Source organism: Schistocerca piceifrons, chromosome 4 (genome assembly GCF_021461385.2).
Source record: "Schistocerca piceifrons isolate TAMUIC-IGC-003096 chromosome 4, iqSchPice1.1, whole genome shotgun sequence".
NCBI classification, from domain to species: domain Eukaryota; kingdom Metazoa; phylum Arthropoda; class Insecta; order Orthoptera; family Acrididae; genus Schistocerca; species Schistocerca piceifrons.
The window spans coordinates 538,337,933-538,359,702 of NC_060141.1; the positions used below are offsets into that span (position 1 = coordinate 538,337,933).

Sequence of the window (21,770 nt, forward strand, 5' to 3'; positions counted from 1 at the left end):
AAGTAAAATTCTATGTACCGACTTGACAGAAAATCCTAGGAAGTTCTGGTCTTATGTTAAATCAGTAAGTGGCTCGAAACAGCATATACAGACACTCTGGGATGTTGATGGCATTGAAACAGAGGATGACATGCGTAAAGCTGAAATACTAAACACCTTTTTCCAAAGCTGTTTCATAGAGGAAGACCGCACTGCAGTTCCTTCTCTAAATCCTCGCACAAACGAAAAAATGGCTGACATTGAAATAAGTGTCCAAGGAATAGAAAAGCAACTGGAATCACTCAACAGAGGAAAGTCCACTGGACCTGACGGGATACCAATTCGATTCTACACAGAGTACGCGAAAGAACTTGCCCCCCTTCTAACAGCCGTGTACCGCAAGTCTCTAGAGGAACGGAAGGTTCCAAATGATTGGAAAACAGCACAGGTAGTCCAAGTCTTCAAGAAGGGTCATCGAGCAGATGCGCAAAACTATAGACCTTTATCTCTGACGTCGATGTGTTGTAGAAGTTTAGAATATGTTTTTTGCTCGAGTATCATGTCGTTTTTGGAAACCCAGAATCTATTCTGTAGGAATCAACATGGATTCCGGAAACAGTGATCGTGTGAGTCCCAACTCGCTTTATTTGTTCATGAGACCCAGAAATTAATAGATACAGGCTCCCAGGTAGATGCTATTTTCCTTGACTTCCGAAAGGCATTCGATACAGTTTCGCACTGTCACCTGATAAAGTAAGAGCCTACGGAATATCAGACCAGCTGTGTGGCTGGATTGAAGAGTTTTCAGCAAACAGAACACAGCATGTTATTATCAATGGAGAGACGTCTACAGACGTTACAGTAACCTCTGACGTGCCACAGGGGAGTGTTATGGGACCATTGCTTTTCACAATATATATAAATGGCCTAGTAGATAGTGTCGGAAGTTCCATGCGGCTTTTCGCGGATGATGCTGTAGTATACAGAGAAGTTGCAGCATTAGAAAATTGTAGTGAAATGCAGGAAGATCTGCAGCGGATAGGCACTTGGTGCAGGGAGTGGCAACTGACCCTTAACATAGACAAATGTAATGTATTGTGAATACATAGAAAGAAGGATCCTTTATTGTGTGATTATATGATAGCGGAACAAACACTGGTAGCAGTTACTTCTGTAAAATATCTGGGAGTATGCGTGCGGATCGATTAGAAGTGGAATGATCATATAAAATTAATTGTTGGTAAGGCGGTTACCAGGTTGAGATTCAATGGGAGAGTCCTTAGAAAATGTAGTCCATCAACAAAGGAGGTGGCTTACAAAACACTCGATCGACCTATACTTGAGTATTGCTCATCAGTGTGGGATCCGTACCAGATCAGGTTGACGGAGGAGATTGAGAAGATCCAAAGAGGAGCAGCGCGTTTCGTCACAGGGTTATTTGGTAAGCGTGATAGCATTACGGAGATCTTTAGCAAACTCAAGTGGCAGACTCTGCAAGAGAGGTGCTGTGAATTGCGGTGATGCTTGCTCGCCAGGTTTCGAGAGGGTGCGTTTCTGGATGAGGTATCGAATATATTGCTTCCCCCTACTTATACCTCCCGAGGAGATCACGAATGTAAAATTAGAGAGATTCGAGCGCGCACGAAGGCTTTCAGACAGTCGTTCTTCCCGTGAACCATACGCGACTGGAACAGAAAAGGGAGGTAATGACAGTGGCATGTAAAGTGCCCTCCGCCACACACCGTTGGGTGGCTTGCGGAGTATAAATGTAGATGTGAATGTAGATGTATGAATATCAAGAGCTCTGATGGAAACCCAGTCCTAAGCAAAGAAGGGAAAGCAGGAAGGTGGAAGCGAGTATATAGAGGGTCTATACAAGGGCAATGTACTTGAGGACAATATTATGGAAATGGAAGAGGATGTAGATGAAGATGAAATGGGAGATACGATGCTGCGTGAAGAGTTTGACAGAGCACTGAAAGACCAGAGTCGAAACAAGGCCCCAGGAGTAGACAACATTCCATTAGAACTACTGACAGCCTTGGGAGAGCCAGTCCTGGCAAAACTCTACCATCTGGTGGGCAAGATGTATGAGACTGGCGAAATACCATCAGACTTCAAGAAGAATATAATAATTCCAATCCCAAAGAAAGCAGGTGTTGACAGATGTGAAAATTACTGAACTATCAGTTTAATAAGTCACAGTTGCAAAGTACTAAGGCGGATTCTTCCCAGACGAATGGAAAAACTGGTAGAAGCCAACCTCAGGGAAGATCAGTTTGGATTCCGTAGAAATATTGGGAGGCAATACTGACCCTATGACTTATCTTAGAAGAAAAATTAAGGAAAGGCAAACCTATGTTCCTAGCATTTGTAGACTTAGAGTAAGCTTTTGACAATGTTGACCAGGGTGCAAAAGGCTATTTACAATTTGTACAGAAACCAGATGGCAGTTATAAGAGTCGAGGGACATGAAAGGGAAGCAGTGGTTGGGAAGGGAGTGAGACAGTGTTGTAGCCTCTCCCCGATGTTATTCAATGTGTATATTGAGCAAGCTTAAAGGAAACAAAAGAAAAATTCGGAGTAGGTATTAAAACCCATGGAGAAGAAATAAAAACTTTGAGGTTCGCCGATGACATTGTAATTCTGTCAGAGACAGCAAAGGACTTGGAAGAGCAGTTGAATGGAATGGACAGTGTCTTGAAAGGAGGATATAAGATGAACATCAACAAAAGCAAAACGAGGATAATGGAATGTAGTTTAATTAAGTCGGGTGATGCTGAGCGAATTAGATTAGGAAATGAGACACTTAAAGTAGTAAAGGAGTTTTGCTATTTAGGGAGCAAAATAACTTATGATGGTCGAAGTAGAGAGGATATAAAATGTAGACTGGCAATGGCAAGGAAAGTGTTCATGAAGAAGACAAATTTGTTAACATCGAGTATAGATTTAAGTGCCAGAAAGTCTTTTCTGAAAGTATTTGTATGGGTGTAGCCCTGTTTGGGAGTGAAACATGGATGATAAATAGTTTAGACAAGAAGAGAATATAAGCTTTTGAAATGTGGCGCTACAGAAGAATGCTGAAGATTAGATGGGTAGATCACGTAACTAATAAGGAGGTACTGAATAGAATTGGGGAGGAGAGAAATTTGTGGCACAATTTAACTAGAAGAAGGGATCAATTAGTAGGACCTGTTCTGAGGCATCAACGGATCACCAATTTAGTACTGGAGGGCAGCGTGGAGGGTAAAAATTGTAGAGGGAGACCAAGAGATGAATACAATAAGCAGATTCAGAAGGACGTAGGGTTCAGTAGTTACTTGGAGGTGAAGGAGCTTGCACAGAATAGAGTAGCATGGAGAGCTGCATCAAACCAGTCTCTGGACTGAAGACCTCAACAACAACAACAACAACAACCATTAAATTCATTGCAAAAGTGAATAATCATTCACCATATTACATGAGTAACATTTGTAATAAAGTTGTAATTAAAAGTCAACAAGACGCTATACTTGTTGTAAGCAATAAAATAAAATACAGTAGCAACAAATACATTAGTATGAGAGTGGCATCAGTCCTTAAAAGCATAAAATTATTGTTTCATTTTCAACCATGAATAACCTTGGTCAAATTTTAATTAGTAATGTTGCTTAAACAAACATGTATCATGAGCCAAGTGTTTGTAGATTAGAATGTCCAGACTGTGTTATTGTTACGTGAAGCAGGCAGGAAAGCAAATCAAAGTTAGGCTCAGTGAATACATAATCTTGGAAAGGAAAGATATAGCCAAAAGATCTAACTTTGTTGCCCACATAACTAAAAGTGGACCTTGTCCTTGCTTATGAGATTGCTACACAGAGGTTTGAATGGTAGATTTATGGATCTCCTGGAGGAGATCAAAATTTGTTGTCATCTGAGGTCTTCTGTCACTATTCTGCTGAATGAGCAGGTGGCAATGGGGAGCACCCATTTTTGGGAATATTTTAAAAGCAACCTTCTAGATGGCAGAGGTAGTTACAATCCAGGAGGGACATATTCTGCACAGCATGTTCTTCTCTATGCAGTTAACACTTGATAGCTTATTAAGTGAGAACAAAATTTGTGGTTACAAAATTATGTTGGTTTCTGTATCTATTGGCATTATCTTCGATAATAACACTATTAACATCAACATCAAGCCATTATACATTTAACAGAACAGTCAATACATTTTTTATGGTGAGCTTTATTGTATGTCATTTACTCTCAACAGTCATGACACTGTAGTTCATATGATTTATTACATAGGGTTTAGCATATAGTTTTTGGTGTTTTATACAAGACATTGTAAAATAAAATAAAAATAATGATTCACCTGCTTACACCAAATTTTAATCATGATTATAAGTTTTCAAAAGAGTTTTAACATTAATTTTAAGCAATATGTTTCACATCAAGATCAGTGCCTGACCTCGGCATGTGTTTAATGCAAAACTATCCTTGTACTGTAATTTTTATTTGTCTACTTTTATTTTAATACAAAACCTGTTTAAACTGCTAGTCATATACAGATGTCATTGGTATAGAGGGTGTTGTTCATTCTCTAAGATGGATACTGTGGTTGGTTGTACAGTATCTGCGAAAAGCAGCCTCAGTTTGAGTTAAGCTATGTACATGCTAAGGTCATGTAATACAATGTGCATTTACAAGCCTGTTAAGTCCACATGACTCGCTTCGTGCACTATGTTACTTACTATGCAGTCTCCATTTCTGTATAACTGTGATATAGATCTCATTTTATGCCATTCAATGCCTGATTCTTTTGTATTTCTTCTATTTTCTAGCACTGATGATAGTTGTAATGTAGCTGAAATCTAAATATGCAATTAAGTACAGATTGATTCGCAACTGATTGCCGGCTTCCTTCCCGTTTCAATTACATCACAGGTGCTCTGCATAATGGTTCTAATGGTATCCAACCTGATAAAGCACTTGTCAGTTATATACCCAGTTGAACAGTTAATATCCCTCATGCTACACAATAACTGTTGAATAGCAGCTAGAGCATGATAAGTTTAAAACAGAATGTAGGGTTGTACATAAAAATATGTTGAATGTAATTTATTTGGCAGTCAAAATGGCGATGTCTAGAGCCTTCGGTGAACACTGTAGCAGAATCTTACTGAAATAATTTTCACAAAACCCAAAGAAATTTGTTTCATATGTACAGGCTGTCACTTGCACGAAAGTTAGTTTCTAGACACTCTTGGGTGACACAGGATCTGAAATTGGGGGTACCAACACAACAGAAGAGTGCTCATTTCCAAAAAACTACCGCAAAACTACCATAAAGTATCACAGAAATCCATTTGCTGAAGAATCTTGGAACAACTGCTGAGCTCAAATGTAATGAGTTATCCTAAAATAAGGCCTCTTTCTTGCCAACTGGCATTGATTCCAGAAAAAATCTATCAAATGAAACCAAATTTGCCCTTTCTCACATGATATGGTAAAATGTAAATGTCGTGTGACTAGGGCCTCCCGTCGGGTAGACCATTCGCTGGGTGCAAATCTTTCGATTTGACGCTACTTTGGCGAATGAAATGATGATGATTAGGACAACACAATACCCAGTCCCCGAGCAGAGAAAATCTCTGACCCAGCCGGGAATCGAACCCGGGCCCTTAGGATTGACATTCTGTCACGTTGACCACTCAGCTACCGGGAGCGGACACATGATATGGCGAGAGCCATAGACTAAGGAAATTACGTGGATGCAGTACTTTTTGGCTTCCAAAAAGCATTTGGTTTAGTAGCACATCAAGGCCTATTAATGAAAGTAGAATCATATGGGGCATCAATCTAAATTTGTGACTGGATTTAGGTTTTCATGAAAAGGAGGATATTGCAGGTTCCTCAGATGGACATTGACAGAAGTAGAAATAACTTCATGCTAACTTCATTCAGGCACTGAAGTGGTGTATTGGGATCTTTGCTGTTCATGTTGTATTTTACAAACCTTGCAGACAGAACTGATAATAACCTATGACTTTTCACAAATGATGCAGTTATCTATAACAAAGTACTGTCTGAAGAAAGCTGCAAAAATATTCATTTGGTTCTTGATAAGATTACAAAGTGGCACAAAGATTGGAAACTTACATTAACTGTTCAGAAATGCAAAACTGTGCACTTTACAAAAAAACATGTAGTAACCTATGGCAACAATATCAACTAGTCACAACTGGAGTCAGTCAACTTACACAATTTTCTAGGAGTAGCAATTTGTAGGGAAATGAAATGGCACCATCACATACTCTCAGTCATAGGTGAAGCATATGGTAGAACACCACAGACATGCACTCAGTCTACAAAGGAGATTGCTTATCAAAAGTATCACAACAGTGGGCCACAATAGCTCTTCAGATTCAGTTGAGTCCCAGTAATATGTACAGCATCACAATGGACATACCATGCTCTGAGGAGAGCAAACATTGCTGGATTACTTTCCAAAATGACTTTTCACATTGCAGTGGTGTGTGCACTGATTTTAAACTTCCTGCAGATTAAAACTGTGTGCCGGGCCGGACTGGGACTCAGACGTGGGACCTCTGCCTTTCACGGACAAGTACTCTACTTACTGAACCACCCAGGCGCAACTAATGACCTGCCTTCGTAACTTTACTTCCACCAGTACCTCATCTCCTACCTTCCAAACTTCAAAGAAGTTTCCTGCATACTGTCTGGGACTAGAACTCCTGGAGAGAAGGATATTGTGGAGGCATGACTTAGCTACAACCCGGGGGCTTCTTTCCAGAATTTGAATTTTCACTTTGCAGCAAAGTGTGCACCGATTTAAAATATCCTGGCACATTAAAATTGCATGGCGGACTGAATCTTGAACCTGGAATCTTTGGCTTTTGTAGCAAAGTTAGGTTTCACTTGGCCAATTTTTCTGGAAAGTATGTAGGAGTGGTAAAATCGAGTCATTGAAAACAATACTGATGTCAGATCTGAGAAGTAATTTAAAATGTTGTGAAATTGTATGGGTTCAGTGATTACAAATCAAATTAAATTTACAAACACTATGAACCCAGTTATCGGCATGATGGTGCATCCCCTCTGGTCTGGATGCATGCACTGATTCAGTTGGGCAGGATGTCATAAAACCAATGTATCCTCTCCTGAGACAAGATGGCCTACAACTGTTGTAACTGCTCCTTGATATCCTGACTGCTACCACTGGAACAGAGTTGATGCCTGAGCTGTACAGATCTAGGGATCTTTATGGTCATGAGAGTACCCCATTATCACACAGAGAGTTGACAGACTCGTGCCATGTGTGGACAAGCAAGGTACTGCTGAAAAATTGCACCACAATAACATCACATGAGAAGTAACACACGAGGACACAGAATGCCTGACATACCACTGAGCTGTCAGGAGTTCCCTCTATCACTAGCAGCCATGATCTGATGTCATACCCAATGGTACCTCACACCATGATGCCGGGAGTAACACTGCTCTGCCTCTCCAAAAATTGGAAGTTCTTCCCATGATGATGCCATAGTTGCTGATAGTCATCTGGTGTAGTGCCAAACTGTGACTGTGAATGCAGCCATTTGTGTTGTGATGTTAATGGCATGGGATGGAAATTCCCTAGGCCAGCTGCTGCTAGTTTCTAACCCATGGTGCAGCATTACACAGAATGTTGCAGGGAGTCTATTACTTGTTCTCGGATGTCAGGTATGGATGTAAAGGAGTTATGATGTGCTTAGTGCACACTATGACGATCCTCCCTTGTAGAGGCCAGATGCAGTCAACTGCAAATTCGACGATGAGTACATCTGCTCTCACATGGACTTCAACATCAGCCCACTGTCATATTTAAATGCCCCACAAATCTGGATATAGAAAGATTAGACTCACTGGCGGGTAAGGTTCCCTCTTCAGGGAGGACAATGTCCACAGAATTGGTCCAGAAGACTCAAGTGAACAGTCTTACTCCACACCGACGGACTGCATGCAATAATTTCAAAGCCGAAGCTGCCACTGAGCCATAAATGTGGCAATCACAGTCAAGCCAGAATGAGACCAGGGGCCGGTAAACACGGAATGAAGTAGAGCGACATCCACCCAAAAGATGTGGGCAAGGAAGCAAAGAGCGTTAACTTTCACATGTAACTAGTTTTTAGTTGACAAATATATGGGGCAGCCAAGTCAGATTTTTACCATAGAGGAGTCCCAAAAATCAGGACTGTGCAATGATGCCCAAGTACTGGGTGCTCACGTAGACTTCCTGGTGTGGCTGGACCACTGTATGACGACAGAAAAGTATGACTTGCATTTTCATAGGAGAGAACTGGTAGCCATGGGAAAGGGTCCAACAGAAAGTCCTTTCGATTAAACCTTGGAGGTGGCATTCAGCTGAGGCTACAGATTGTGAGCTATACCAAAAGCAGAAGTCACTGACATACAGCACAAGGGTGACCACGGGTCTGATGGAAGCTGCTTAAAAAATGATGAGGCAGGCCTGTCAAGGATGCTGCTTGAGAGGTGCTAGGCCCCCGAATAATCCTGAATAGCTGTTGCAATATCTTTGGTCCACCACGGGCATCAGACAGCAACAGAGGGGACCTGCAGAAATGGGAACAGCAGCACAGTGGTGAAAGTGATTGCATCTGAGATGTCTACTGCAACCTCGTCAACATAATCTTACAGAGAGGGGATGACTGTGACAGCAGAGGAATAGAATCTCCAGCTGGCTTTTCAAAGAGACCAATGTGTTAATTGGTCCATCAGGCAGTGACATGGAAGCGGCAGTATCACAAGAAAGCAGTGACTGTCACAAACATTGTTGTGTAACAATCATTGTAGCGAAACAATGAGACTGACAGATGAGATCATAAGGTCGATGGCTGGAAAGATGCCATTGGCAGCATGAAGTGGTTAGGAGTACCATCTCTGAGGAGATGGATCAAGATCAGACAGAAGCTGGTAAATCAGAAAGCCTCTACCAGATGACATGGTACTTCGCCATGGGGATGGTGTGCATTGAAATCCCCAAGTAAGGGAGAAGGAGGGCAATTGTTGTTGGATTAATTTCGTCATTTCAAGGTATGAAACTGCCCCGCCTGGGGGAGTGTTAAGATTGCAAATGGTGGTCACTAAGATTTCCCAAACTCACACTGCTATTGCTTCCAGTGAGGTACAAAGGATAACCACTCTTTCATTACATCTGTATGCACCATTGTATAGACCCCACCAGACCCTCTCTTGGAACCAATATGGTTCGGACACAATAAGTGATAAGCCTAAAGAGTTGGAGAATGGTTCTCAGTGAAATGTGTTCCCGGAGAACAAAACAGGTCACAGAACAGGAGGAAATTACTTGTTGTTGTTGTTGTTTTTGTTCTGGCAGGTGACAGTAATATCAACTGCAGTACTGAATTATCATGTTAAGGGTGTCCCAGTTAGGAGTGAAGGGGCAAGCTAACAGGTCATGCCCCAGGATCACCATATGTCACCAGCAAGGTTGGAACAACATCAATGTACGTCAGTTTCGAGTCCGATGGCATGGGAGGATCTGGCGCTTCCAGAGTCACCAGAGTGACCTTTTCCCTGAGATCTCTTCTTTTTCTCTTTGAATTCTTTTGATGGTTAAGAATCTTGTGAGAGCTTATCTGCTGTGAGTGCTGAAGTAAAATGAGTGGGCAGCCCTTGAATCCACAGTCGATGGCTCCTGCAGTAACTGCCTGGTGTCAAGCCACCAGTCAGTAGGTTTTGAGGGAAAGGATTCCCAAAAGGGAGGTTCATCACCAATAGAGGTCAGAGGAGGACACTGCTATTCCAGCTGGATGTGAGGACTAGCTCTCCATGATGGTGCTGCAAGGACCACAAGAGGGGAAGTCCTATTGCCCTATGGTCTACTTTATTTGTGCAAGTACCAGAGGTGGATACCGAGGGAGTACATATGCCAAGTACGACCAACAACCTGACACAGTATTAGCAAAAATTGATACAGAGGCAGAATGCAAACAATTATATTTTTTCTAAGCCTCGAAATATAAGAGGTGATCAGAGACCTTCAGTTCCTGTATAATGCGTTTTGCAATTAGGGTAGTTCACTTTGGTGACTGTTGCTTCCACAATTGATGCGAACAGGTGGTAGTGCACATGATTAATATTTGTGAAATGGCCAGTTACAGTCTTCATAAATCAGGTCATATTTACACTGGGAAGACTTATGCGACAAAACACTGGCATTAAAAGCATCCCATCAGGAGTGGGAAATATAGCTTCACATTGCAACAGTAAACCATGATTTTGAGATTCTCTAGAAGCAAATCCCCCACAAGTGAGAATGAACACTCGAGTATCAACTTCGTTTTCCGGCAAGTCTCAACATACACAACATTCAAAATGGATTCCTCGTTTCTTAAGGTGTTCACATAGTTCCTCATCTATCTGCAGCATTAGGTCCCAATGAAAATTAAACCCTGCACCAAGTTCATGTTCTTTGGGGTTTTGTGGTAATAGTTACATCACCCAGTTGGTCACAAGAGAGTAACATCTGGGACAAGGTAGGATTTGTCATATTAATTACAATGGAAACACTTCATAGTTTGCTAAGGGAAGAGAGTTCACGAAACTCCTTTTTCAATATGCTTCACAGAGAGCATTGGCTTAGCAGATAGAAAGGACTCTCCATCCATAAAGGTACAAACCAGAAACTAAAGGGAGTGAGTGTCTTCAAGTGATATGAATTTGTGTTCTTCGCTTGATGTGGCTTAGGAGACAAAGTTCCTAAAGACGTAACAGTCTGTGCTTAATTGCTGTCTGCCGAAAGAGACTGCCAGAGCATCGCAGCTACCGGCTGATAACATGGGTGTTTTCATTATGCCAGATATCCACCATGATGCTGCGTACCGAGAGGACTCTCCCCACAGGTGCCACCAAGCTTGATGGCCAATGCCTGGAGTCTTGGTTCCCCAGACAGACAGACAAACAGACAGGCACCCACTTCTCAGTAGGCACAGGAAGGTGGTGGCTCAGGCAGCATAGTGCAATCTCTGCATCGTCAGGGGCTATCATTGTACAGGTATCTGACAGCGACCCAAACTGACTGGCTACTGTGCTGGATAAAGGACAACCTTCTTCTCAAGGTCTGCACTTCTGCAGAAAATTTTGAGAACGTGGACGTCAAACCCAGGTGTGGGGACCAAACGTAAGTTAATCAAAATTTGGTGCAAAATAAAGGCCCAAAAGTGGGAGAAGGCATTATCTGCATTGTATGTGTGAGCTAAGTTGTTGGCAGGGAATCTGTCTTACAGTGTACGTCTGAGAAAGAATGTAGTCTCTCTCTCTCTCTCTCTCTCTCTCTCTCTCTCTCTCTCCCTCCTCCACCCACCCCCTTTTCACAGCCCTCTAGACCTACATGACATGGAGGGGGGGTGGGGGGGGGGGGGGTGGGGGGAGGCTGCCGTGGTGTTGATATAACGGTTAATATCATGGCATACTTGTTGCGGGACCCCGGGAGGCCTAGTGAATGATGGAAACCATTGATTAGTTTTGTGTGCTCTCCTTCAGCGACCTGGATGACCTAGGCATCGCATACAGTCGTGTGGCTTTGAATCCCAGCCACAGACAGTCCAGTGACAGTGTCCAGCAAGTGGGCACTGGCGACGTCTAGGAGCAGGCAGTAGTGTAGTAGGAAATTTGCCCTGATTATCATCCATGCAATGTATGCAACGATAAAATTACATTCTAAGGTACATCGCAATCCAAGATCTAGCTTCACATGTTGCATGCCGTACATCTGGAAGGCAGAGTTATTACCACCAGCAGTCTAAAGTTTGTGACAGGGCAGCACTTGTGCAGTTTGTCTCTTGGCAAAATACTCAAGTTTGATCCCGTATCTACCAAAAATTTGCACCCCAACTTGCGGTTGGTCATAAACAGGCAGGCAGAGGAATAATCAGATACATTGACTTCTGCCTGGTGCTTAAGGTTGATATATTCGCATCACAGATTACACTTATGTGCTTGGTCACCGGATTGCTAATGGTACCAGCATACATTAGCTGGTTGTGAGTCAGCACGATGAGCGTTGGATGCAGAACAACTCCACAATCTCTGTTGATGTCTGCCTTTAAAGTGGTGGTCAGTGAGAAGTTCACTCTATTGTTTGCTTAAGGCATCAACTTTGTTCAACAGGCCATCATCTGATGCTGTTCCAATAACTTTCTTTGTCAACTTGTTGTAGTTGGATTTCACATTTGTCGAAGTACTGCTACACATTACCATTGGAACGGGACAGGCGGTACGTACTATGGTATCCTGTGAGATCGGCCACATCATCCGGAGGCCTTCCAGTCTGTGATGCCGTTATGGCCTTGATTTGTGCTGACAGTCTGCTGCTCCATAACATGTGCAGTAGTGTGTCTGAGATGGTGTGCATGTCGACCTTGCTTCATAAGTGGCAGAGATATTGTAAAGACATTTTGACACCTATATCCTCCTTGGTAAGCACTTGTTGTACCCTCTCTTCCTGCAAGGTGGACACTCAATGTATAAGTTCAGTTTCAGGTATGTTTCCATTTCCAGCGGTGCAGGGTTGTTTGGCCAAAACGGCAGAAATCATGCTGCCAGTCTTGAAGTAATGGCTGCATTGTTATTTGGCATGTTTCTGTTGTGTGACACAATACCTTATCTCATAACCCATATTCCTGCCCATGAACACATCGGTGTCACTAGTACAGCTTATTTTGACATGCTCGGCATGTGGGCTACAGACAGCAGTAGTTATTGCATTCAACAATTCACTGCTCTGAGTTAATACACATTGCTTCCAACCACTCTGCACAATAAACTCAAATAGGAGAGAGAATATCAACATCTATTTCCTACAATGGTAGTGGAAGAATTAACATAATAATTAATTACTAAAGCACAGAATCCACAGAGCATTTGCACCACAGCAAGAAATAAGTGCGGGGCAGTGCTCCTAGCACCAGGCACGCAAACTGCTTGACATTCAGTGGCAATCAGCTGATCAAGCATGCCAAGCACGGGTAGTCACCACATACTATTTGACACTGCTTGTATAAGACTAGTCTGAGAATGCAACATACGACTATGGAGAAATATTAAGGTGAATAAATTAAAACTTTCCAGATATGAACAGCTGGAATACTTTTGTTATGATCTCACAAAAAATAATGGGGTATATTTAATTTCTGCCAGGTTCAAAAATGGTTGGCTATATTAAAAATCTGTTATTTACAAAAACACTGAATCTGCTCAAGTGTGCAGTACAGCTGCCAATAACAATGAATTTTAGCTGTGTTTACAACAAAATTAAAGAATATTTCACAATTGAAACAGTTGAAGGAGTGATATTAACATTGGGGAAACTGTACAGAATGAAATAAGAGTGTAATTTATATTTACCTGATACCTATCAAGAATTCGAACTTCATCATCACGAGGTATTTTCTTGAAAGTGGTGTTTCTTTCATAACTCCATTCTGGCTCTTTGGTCCTTAAAAAGTGGTCTAAGTTGAATAATGGCATATTTTTATCTCTCTTCAGTTTACGCACATGCAACTTTCTGTAATAGCGGTATATGTGGGATGGTACATCATGTTTCTTTTGTACTATGTTGTGCAATCGTTTCAGCAGTACCAGCTCATCATAAGGGCTCATGTATCTTAACCTGAAAAATGGTTACAGTTATATATTTATACAAATTTTGACCATTATCAATGATGTTAAGAAATGAACATGATATATATTTATCAATGCGTTCAAATCATTATGTGACCACAAGGAAAAAAGAGGAGAAGAAAAAAAGAAAACACCATAATTATACCTGTAAAATGACCAATATGGTTCTCAACAAAGAAGCTGCTGTGTAAAGGCCACAGAGAGAGACTCACTTTCAAAAGAGAAATGTCTAAACTGATTGCACACTAAATTCACTCATCCTCCTTCCTTAAACCCAATGTTATTTTCCCCTGCTAACTGTGTGACTTCTCCACTTTTTGCCACCATCATTATGGCATAATTTTAAATTGCTGCCATCTTCACACATGTTAAACAGATATTTTCTTCTAACAATGCTAGAGTTAAAGATATGGCTACCAGAAAAGATCTGATAAAGTGATAACATGACATTGTAATTAATGCTAACAGTTTTAGCCATTCAGATAAATGTCTAGCATGATGAGAAATGAATAATTTCCATGTATGGTACCATCCTACATCTCTTTCTTACCATACACCAATAACATTACAACATCCTTAACGAACTACATAGTGTTTTTCAAAATCCACCTAGCCTCGGTTAATGACAATTTTTTTCTTGTTCTTTCTTTTTTTATTGCTGCTTTTCTGTTTCACGTAATTTATTTTATCCTCCTCTGTTTGGCTCGTATTTCTACTCATCTCTGACATGGTTACTGTCTTCTACTTAATTCAAGTTCTGTGGTTTTTAAATTTCACCTCATACCATTGATGATCAGTTTCTCTCTACACAGGGTGGTCCATTGATACTGACTGGGCCAAATATCTCACGAAATAAGCATCAAATGAAAAAATTACAAAGAACGAAACTCATCTAGCTTGAAGGGGGAAACCAGATGGCGCTATGGTTGGCCCGCTAGATGGCGCTGCCATAGGCCAAACGTATATAAACTGTGTTTTTTTTAAATAGGAACCCCCATTTTTTATTACATATTCGTGTAGAACATAGAGAAATATGGATGTTTTAGTTGGACCACTTTTTTCGCTTTGTGACAGATGGCGCTGTAATAGTCACAAACGTATAAGTACGTGGTATCACGTAACATTCCGCCAGTGCGGACGGTATTTGCTTCGTGATACATTACCCGTGCTAAAATGGACCATTTACCAATTGCGGGAAAGGTCGATATTGTGTTGATGTATGGCTATTGTGATCAAAATGCCCAACGAGTGTGTGCTATGTATGCTGCTCGGTATCCTGGACGACATCATCCAAGTGTCCAGACCGTTCGCCGGATAGTTACGTTATTTAAGAAAACAGGAAGTGTTCAACCACATGTGAAACATCAACCATGACCTGCAACAAATGATGATGCCCAAGTAGGTGTTTTAGCTGCTGTTGCGGCTAATCCATACATCAATAGCAGACAAATTGTACGAGAATCGGGAATCTCAAAAACGTCGGTGTTGAGAATGCTACATCAACATTGTTCGCACCCGTACCATATTTCTATGCACCAGGAATTGCATGGCTATGACTTTGAATGTCGTGTACAGTTCTGCCACTGGGCACAAGAGAAATTACGGGACGATGACAGATTTTTTGCACACATTCTATTTAGTGACGAAGTGTCATTCACCAACAGTGGTAACGTAAACCGGCATAATATGCACTATTGGACAACGGAAAATCCACGACAGCTATGACAAGTGGAACATCAGCAACCTCGGTGGGTTAATGCATGGTGCGGCATTATGGGAGGAAGGATAATTGGCCCCCATTTCATCAATGGCAATCTAAATAGTGCATACCGATTTCCTACGCGATGTTGCACCGATGTTACTGCAAGATGTTTCACTGTATGACAGAATGGCGATGTACTTCCAACATAATGGATGTCCGGCACATAGCTCATGTGCGGTTGAAGCGGTATTGAATAGCATATTTCATGACAGGTGGATTGGTCGTCGAAGCACCATACCATGGCCCGCACGTTCACCGGATCTGATGTGCACGGATTTCTTTCTGTGGGGAAGTTGAAGGATATTTGCTATCGTGATCCATCGACAACGCCTGACAACATGCGTCAGCACATTGTTAATGCATGTGTGAACATTACGGAAGTGAACTAGTCGCTGTTGAGAGGAATGTCGTTACACGTATTGCCAAAAAGATTGAGGTTGACAGACATCATTTTGAGCATTTATTGCATTAATGTGGTATTTACAGGTAATCACAGCATGCATTCTCAGAAATGATAAGTTCACTAAGGTACACGTATCACATTGGAACAACCGAAATAAAGTGTTCAAATGCACCTACGTTCTGTATTTTAATTTAAAAACCTACCTGTTACCAACTATTCATCTAAAATTGAGAGCCATGCTTGTGACTATTACAGCGTCATCTGTCACAAAGCGAAAAACGTGGTCCAACTAAAACATTCATATTTCTGTACGTACTACACGAATATGTAATAAAAAATGGGGGTTCCTATTTAAAAAAACGCAGTTGATATCCGTTTGACCTATGGCAGCGCCATCTAGCGGGCCAACCATAGCGCCATCTGGTTTCCCCCTTTAAGCTAGACAGGTTTCATTCTTTGTAATTTTTTCGTTTGACGCTTATTTCGTGAGATATTTGGCCCGGTCACAATCAATGGACCACCCTGTATATATTGGATATGGCATGATGAGTTGCTTTTCCTATACCTTAATTCTAACTCGTCTCTTTCCCTCCAACTCTATCCTCTTTTTTGCCAAATAATTGGAGTTCCCAGGTCTGAAAGCTTTCTACATGTTTCCATCTACTGCCGCTTGGTGAACAGATTAATCTGAACCCGTATTATAATTATTTTTAGCTCATTCATGCTTTATTATTTGTCACATATCAGAATCCTCCTGCCACTATTTTACAGGCAGGTTCATTACAGACTGAATTTTCACTCTGCAGTGAGGGTGGGCTGTGGCTCATACTTGAACAGCTCTGTTAGTACAGCACTTGCCCATGAAAGGCACGTCCCAGGTTAGAGTCTTGGTCTGGTATACAATTTTAATCTTCCAGCATGTTTCAGGTTTACTACATTTGGCCACCTTATTAAATAAACTATTCATCTTTGCATTTGAATTACACTTATTCCATTTTGTAGCCATCTTCAGCCTATTATTGAGCTCATATCTGTTTTCCTACACAATAAAAACTTTTAATGTTAAACGTTTCATTTCTTAAAACATTAATCTTGTTACCTTCCTCCTGATAGCCAGCCCCCCCCCCCCCCCCCCAAATCAGTGCACAGTAGAGATCTGAATTATAAACTGTGTCACCCTGCAGACTTTTTGTAAAGAAAGATGTCATTATTAAACTATTTTAAGAACATTCCCCATGGATGTACCTTTTGTGTCTGAATGCATTGGTTTCCATTGACTTTTGCATCCCAATCAATTTTTTTGCTTTTACCCATAGTTTCCAATAACATGGACAAGAGGCTGTGCTGTAAATGGTTTGAGAGAACAGCGAGCAGTACTAAGTGTAGTTAGCAGCGTAAATACCTCGTCATACACATAGGATGCAATTCAGTTGTACTTTATGAAATGAAGTAACATGTACATAGTGGGTGTCCCATGAAGAGTGGTCCATATTCAGGAATATGACAAGAGTAGTCATTTGAAGCAAAAAAGTCTAATACACATGAGCTCTAAAACACATACCGTAAGAGCTATGAGCACTCCATCTTCACTACTGTGAAACACATCTCCTCTACTGACCAAATGTTCATAGCATTAAAGATACGCTTTTAGGAGCCCATGTTTACTATAAATTTTTGCTTTGAATGATCATTCCTGTCATATCCCTGCATCCTGACCATTCCTCCCAGGACATCCTGTATAAGCAAGGGCACAACTCATGAACTATACATTGCTGAAGTGTGGTGGTTCGCATGCTTCAATGAAACAAATAACTGTACTGTAGGTGCAACCACAAAATTGTAGTAACTGTGAAGACCAGTCAAAAATGTGGTTCCTGAAGAGGGGCAGCAGCCTTTTATTGGTTGCAGGGACAACAGTCTCGATGAGTGACTGATCTGACCACATAACATTAGCCAACATGGCCTTGCTGTGCTGGTACTGCGAACAGCTGAAAGCCAGTGCAAACTACAGCTATGACTCTTTCCATGTACTTGCAGCTCTACTGTATGGTTAAAAGATGGCATCCTCTCGGGTAAAATATCCTGGAGGTAAAATAGTCCCACACACCCCCACTTGGATCTATGGGCAGCGACTTCTCAGGAGGGTGTCATAAGAAGGAGAAACCAAACTAGAATTCTATGGATCAAAGCATGGAATGTTAGGTTGCTTAATCAGGTTAAGATGTTGAAATATTTAAAATAGGAAATGGAGAGGCTGAAGTTACATACATTAGGGATAAGTGAAGTTTGCTGGTGGAATGAACAGAACTTCTTCTGGTCAGGTGAATCAAATAGAGGTATTGGAGGAATAGGTTTAATAATGAATAAAAAAGAAATCAAAAAAGAAAACAGGAATGTATGTAACCTACCATGAGCAGCATAGTGAACACAAGATAGAGCCAACATACACATAGTAGTACAAGTTTATATGCCATCTAGCTATGCAGATGATGAAAAGATTGACAGAATGTATAAGATAACAGGAATTATTCAGAGAGTTAAGTGAGATGAAACTTTAATTGTAATGTGTTATAGGAATTTGGTAGTAGGAAGAGGAAGGCAATGAAAAATAGTACAGGGAAGGTAATGAAAGAAGAAGCCACCTAGTTAAATTTTACACAGTTGGTGTAAGAATCGTGAAAGAAGATTGTATACATGGAACAGACGTGAAGATACTGAATGATTATATAATGGTAAGACAAATATTTTGACACCAGATTTTAAACTGTAAGACATTTCTGGGGACAGTAGATGCTGCCCATAATTTATTGGCTATAGACTGTAGATTAAAACTGAACAATTTATAATACAGCAGAAGACAAATGGGCAGCTTTGAGAGATGAAATAGTGGAGGCAACAGAGGATTAAATAGATAAAAAGACAAGTGTCATCTGTATTTATTTATTTTTTTATTATTATTATCTTTTTCGTCTTTTGATTATTACCACAATCAGTTCCATGGCAGTGAAACCAAATCCTCAGCTGACAAGTAACTAAGTCAGAAGACTTAAGTAGCTTGGAATGTGAAACCCAACATTCAGTCTCAGATCAAACTAATAAACCACTAAATGGCAATATAACAATTAATCAAAATCAGCTGGATGTAGGGATCCAAGTCCAAAACGTTCAGTGAAGCCTCAACTCCAGTCTAAGCACATTCCTGGAACAAGGAATGCAACTGTTGCTGTGAAAGGGAATGCTGAAGATCAGATGTGTACATCGGGGAGAAAAGAAATCTGTGGCACAACCTGACGCAATGGAGGGATCGGTTCATAAGACACATTCTGACACATGTAGGAATCGTCAGTTTAGTACTGGAGGGTAGTGTGGGAAGTAAAAATTGCAGGGGAAGACCAAGAGACAAGTGTAGTAACCAGATACAAACAGATGGGGGCTGCGCCGACTGCGACCGCCGACCTGCTCGGATACATCAGTCAAGTGTGCCTCTGGTTTTGACGTCGTTTCCTTGGTTACTAGGGTACCCCTGCGAGAGTCACTAGAACTGATTAGCCAGAAGTTTGACAAGAAGACCACTGAACTTTTTAAGCATGTCTTGACTTCCTCTTATTTTCTTTTTAATGGAGAATACTATGAACAAATGGAGGGAGTCGCCATGGGTAGCCCACTCTCACCGGTGGTAGCGAATTTGTACATGGAGAACTTCGAGGAGGAAGCCCTGTCGTCATCTGAATGGAAACCTACTTGCTTTTTCCGTTACGTGGACGACACGTTTGTCATCTGGCCACATAGTATGGATAAACTCCTTGACTTCCTTACATATCTAAACTCCATACACCCCAACATCAAATTCACTATGGAGACTGAAACAGAGGGTAAATTACCTTTCCTTGACGTCTTGGTCAAGAGAAGGGCTGACGGCACCCTAGGTCATGGGATGTATCAGAAGACAACACACACTGATCAGTATTTGCACGCAGACAGCTGCCACCACCCTTCACAGAGGAATGGGATACTTAAAACTCTAGTACATAGGGCGCGCACTATCTCTGACGCAGGGAGTCTACCCCAGGAATTGGAACATCTGAGAACTGTATTTCGAAAAAATGGGTACTCAGAGTGGCAGATTCAACGTGCTCTCCGCCCAACCACTTCAGCACAACCTGTGGAGATGGATGAAATCACGAGGGAGGAGGTAGGCACTGCGTTTATTCCATATACAGGAGCACTCTCGGGGAAAATCGTCCGCATTTTGGAGAAACACCGGGTCGGGACTGTGTTTTGTCCTCCGAATAAAACTCGTGCACTGGTGGGGAGCGCCAAAGATGACCTCGGTTTGAGGAAGGCCGGCGTGTACCAGATTCCGTGTCAATGTGGCAAGTCGTATATTGGTCAGACGATGCGTACCATCGAGGATCGATGCCGTGAACACCAGAGGCACACTTGACTGATGTATCCGAGCAAGTCAGCGGTCGCTGAACATTGTTTGTCGGAAAATCATGCTATGGAGTATGAACGCACGAGGATTCTGGTACAGATGTTGAGATACTGGGACAGCGTTGTTAGAGAGGCCATCGAAATTCGCACCAATGATGACCTCATAAACCGTGACTGTGGCTATAATCTTAGCAAGGCTTGGGAACCAGCGATTGGGTTAATCAAGAGTAAATTGAGCAAACGTATAGTTGTGACGACTATGGAGGACAGAGCCATCACACCGACGTCATTTCAGACGCCGTCGCAATCTGTTCCACCGCGTGACCGTGGCGCGGACGGCGGAAGGAGCGCGCCGCGAGCAGAGGCTATTTAAATTGGCCGCCGCCGCTACCAAACCCAGTTCCCTCTGAGCAGCCATAGCGTACGGATCTCCGTGCCGGCACGTTCACAGGAGCTCAGTCCGTCAGTTCACCTGATGATGGCGACATGTATGATCGCCGAAATATTGTGCCCGTTGGACACTGTAGACCGGCAGTACACCCGTGGATATTTTGATTATCATGATGCTGTAAACAGTACCTGGATTCATCTGAAAAAATTACGTTTTGCCATTTGTGCACCCATGTTCGTCGTTGAGTACACCATAGCAGGTGCTCCTGTCTGTGATGCAGTGTCAAGGGTAACCGCAGCCATAGTCTCCGAGCTGGTAGTCCATGCTGCTGCAAACGTCATCGAACAGTTCGTGCAGATGGTTGTTGCCTTGCAAACGTTCCCATCTGCTGACTCAGGGATCGAGACGTGGCTGCACGAGCCATTACAGCCACGAGGATAAGATGCCTGTCATCTCGACTGTTAGTGATACGAGGCCATTGGAATCCAGCATGGCATTCTGTATTACCCTCCTGAACCCACCGATTCCATATTCTGCTAACAGTCATTGGATCTCGACCAACGCGAGCAGCAATGGCACAATATGATAAACCGCAATCACTATAGGCTACAATACAACCTTCATCAAAATCGGAAACATGATGGTACGCATTTCTCCTCCTTACTCGAGGCATCACAACGTTTCACCAGGCAATGCCGGTCAACTGCTGTTTGTGTATGAGAAATCGGTTGGAAACTTTCCTCATGTCAGCACGTTGTAGGTGCCGCCACCAGCGCCAACCTTGTGTGAATGCTCTGAAAAGCTAATCATTTGCATATCACAGCATCTTCTCCCTGTCGGGTCAATTTCGCGTCTGCAGCATGCCACCTTCATGGTGTAGCAATTTTAATGGCCAGTAGTGTGCTATAAGAAAGCATGATCCCCAAAATCTTAATCAAATCCAGCACCCTCCTGACCTGTCAGCGCTTTCGTGGCACTCACATTTGATGTTTTCTGAACTCAGTCAGAACAAGCACATACAGCACCACTAACAGTCGATTACTGTGACCCAACTGAAAAGATCTCGGCTGTCTGAGTCTTTCTCCATTACAGCA

At 42.0% G+C, this 21,770-nt stretch overlaps 1 protein-coding gene across 4 annotated transcripts in view; it reads right to left on the bottom strand.

Annotated features, from left to right (window-relative positions):
- LOC124795151 (cysteine-rich protein 2-binding protein) overlaps window positions 1-21,770 on the bottom strand; it is a 176,015-nt gene that overhangs the window by 42,080 nt on the left and 112,165 nt on the right. For all 4 annotated transcript variants that reach the window (XM_047259037.1, XM_047259036.1, XM_047259039.1 and 1 more), the window contains exon 7: window positions 13,411-13,675. In XM_047259037.1, the coding sequence (XP_047114993.1) occupies window positions 13,411-13,675 (265 nt within the window). The remainder of the gene's footprint in view (window positions 1-13,410; window positions 13,676-21,770) is intronic.